The sequence below is a fragment of the Nicotiana tomentosiformis genome, chromosome 3, assembly GCF_000390325.3.
Source record: "Nicotiana tomentosiformis chromosome 3, ASM39032v3, whole genome shotgun sequence".
NCBI classification, from domain to species: Eukaryota; Viridiplantae; Streptophyta; class Magnoliopsida; order Solanales; family Solanaceae; genus Nicotiana; species Nicotiana tomentosiformis.
In genome coordinates, this window is record NC_090814.1 from 36,377,731 (window position 1) to 36,380,243 (window position 2,513).

The following is a 2,513-nucleotide window of genomic DNA, read 5'->3' on the forward strand; positions in this document are numbered from 1 at the left end:
AGAGCCGTTGCAACCGCACTAAGGGAAGGAATTCCGGCAGGAATTAGGGAAAAGTTGATCTATCATGGGTTTTTCACTATGTATTTTTAATTATATCTAAAGTAGGATCCTCCACTATAAAGAGCATGGCTACATTTCTGTAAAAGGGGACACCGGGCATTGTAACAAAAAAACATCATATATTCCTATATTGGAGAGATATTCTTTTAAGCTTCATACATTGATTCACCTTGTTCAATCCTAAAAGTCATCTTCTTTCCAACCTCGTTTATTTATCGTTCTTTATAATCTACAATTGATACTTCTATTTATCCTTACAATTTGTATTATGTTATATCACGTATCCTTAGAACTACGTACAAATTCAACTCTATCCATTTTTTGGGTAAACAACTGTAATCTAACTTAATTCCCGTAAATTTATATAATTGCTCAAACTTCAAACATAAAGAGAAATAATCAAAATCCTCCAAATAGTGTCTACATTGAAACAAGATTTAATTAGAGAACAACATTACCAAAAATCAGAACCAGGGTCTTGACCAAAATGAACAGCAACATAAAACTTGGTTACGCATACCAAAACATATGCTTTGCAACTAAAGCTAAAAGTAAATCCTAGAAATAGTAATATTAGCAGTAATTATAGTAATATTCTTACATAATCATATTCATAGCTTCTTAATACTCACTCCAAATGATAAAAAGAAATAGTAATTATTTCTTGTCACTTAGCGATCAAATGGGCCAGTAGAATCAAGCTGTCTGCAAAGAGTCAGGTACGTGAGATAAAGAACACGATCCTTAGCACCAGTCCTGTGATTCTTGTTATGCTTGCAGAAATACTTGAGCTGTTCAAGGGTACAACACCCAAGAAACTGACCCAAAAGCAAGAAAAGCCAATTAATCTCTTTCGTTTTGGGTGCGATAATTGGCTTCACATTGTTCTCTTGTTCACAAAACTTGATGGTTGGCAATACAGGATTCATCCAATTATCAGGCGCATGGTCATGCATGGCCACATTGTTTAGAGCAATAAAGGCCCCAACTTGGGCAAACTTTTCCATTAAATCGAACTCCATTTCATATTTTTGTTCACACCTCTTGCATTGAACGTCTCCAGTAATAGTAAAAATCTACTTCGAGTTAAGGGTGTTGAGGCTGTGAATGATTGCTCTTTGATTTGTGGCCCAAGGGTAAGGTTGTGGGATGGTGTTGCTTTTTGCCGATTCACGAAGTTTTCGCCGATTGCACCGAATTGGACCGTGACGAGATGGGGGCGGGGGCAGGGCGAGTACAAAAGCTAGTTGTACGGAAGGGAGTGTTGGTGCAGGAACTGCAGGAGTAGCAGAAGAAAAAGACGACAGAGACAATGTGAGAAAGTGATTGTTGTTTTGTTGAGAGACATTTGTTGGGATCTGAAATTCTTGGCTATTGTTTTCATGGCTTTTGTTGTTGTTATTTTGTCCTTGCATAGGGTCGTGCCTCGACATTTTGTCTCTGTTCAAAGGGTTTAAGGAAACATTGAAACTTTGATGAATATATATGCAAAGAGATCGAAGAAAGAAGAAAGGGGAAGGGTTTGTTATGTGTAAAATATAGGAGTGTGGGGAGTGGATAACTACAAATAAACAGAACGCGGTAGTCATTCCATTTGGCATAGACTTCTTTTTGAATTTCGGAAAAAAATGCCTTTTCAAATTCTATCAGAGAAGAATAAATTCATCGTGTTTTTATATATAACTAGAATTAGTACTCGCGCTGCACGATCAATAGGAACTACTATATCAGTATTCATATCTTATTTATAAAATTACTCTGATGACACGATAGGTCATTCTGAGTTCTAGCCCTTATTTCAATGTTTTGAGACCTCAGTTAGCTCCGTTTAGTATTCTTCCATTTACGTGTGCATTCCGTGACTTTTTCCGGAATGCTTTTATGTGAAAAATTGAAGAAAACATGAATTATACTTTAAAAATGACTTGAGTTGACTACGGTCAATATTTTTGGGTAAATGATATCTGATCGGTATTTTGACAATTTCGGTGGGTCCGTATCCTGATTTTGGACTTGGGCGTATGTCCGAAATTAAATTCGCAAGTTCCTAACTTGATTTGACGTGATTGGTTGAAAACTAGTAATTTTAAGGTTTAAGAATTTCCTAGGTTTGACCGTAGGTTGACTTTATTGCTACCCAATTCAAATTTCAAATCCGGAACTTGGTATAGGTTCATTTTACTATTTAAAACTTGTCTGCAAATTTTGGTAGAAAACAGAGTTTATTTTATAGGATTCAGACGCTCGGTTGTGAATTTTAAAGTTCTTGAGTTTTTTGAAAATTTCATGCATTTTGATGTCCGATTCGTAGTTCTAGGTGTTATTTTGGTGTTTTGATCGCGCGAGAGAGTTCGTATGATGTTATTACACTTATGTGCATATTTGGTTTGGAGCCCAAGGGGCTCGGGTGAGTTTCGGATAGGTTACATACCATTTGAACTTAGAAAGAATTG

The 2,513-nt window shown here is 36.2% G+C and overlaps 1 protein-coding gene across 1 annotated transcript; it reads right to left on the minus strand.

Moving 5' to 3' along the window:
- Nucleotides 1–731: 731 nt before the first annotated feature.
- Nucleotides 732–1,082, minus strand: LOC104105077 (uncharacterized). The gene has a single exon (XM_033658394.1). It carries the CDS (start codon nt 1,080–1,082, stop codon nt 732–734), a length of 351 nt encoding a protein of 116 aa, XP_033514285.1.
- Nucleotides 1,083–2,513: the final 1,431 nt, after the last annotated feature.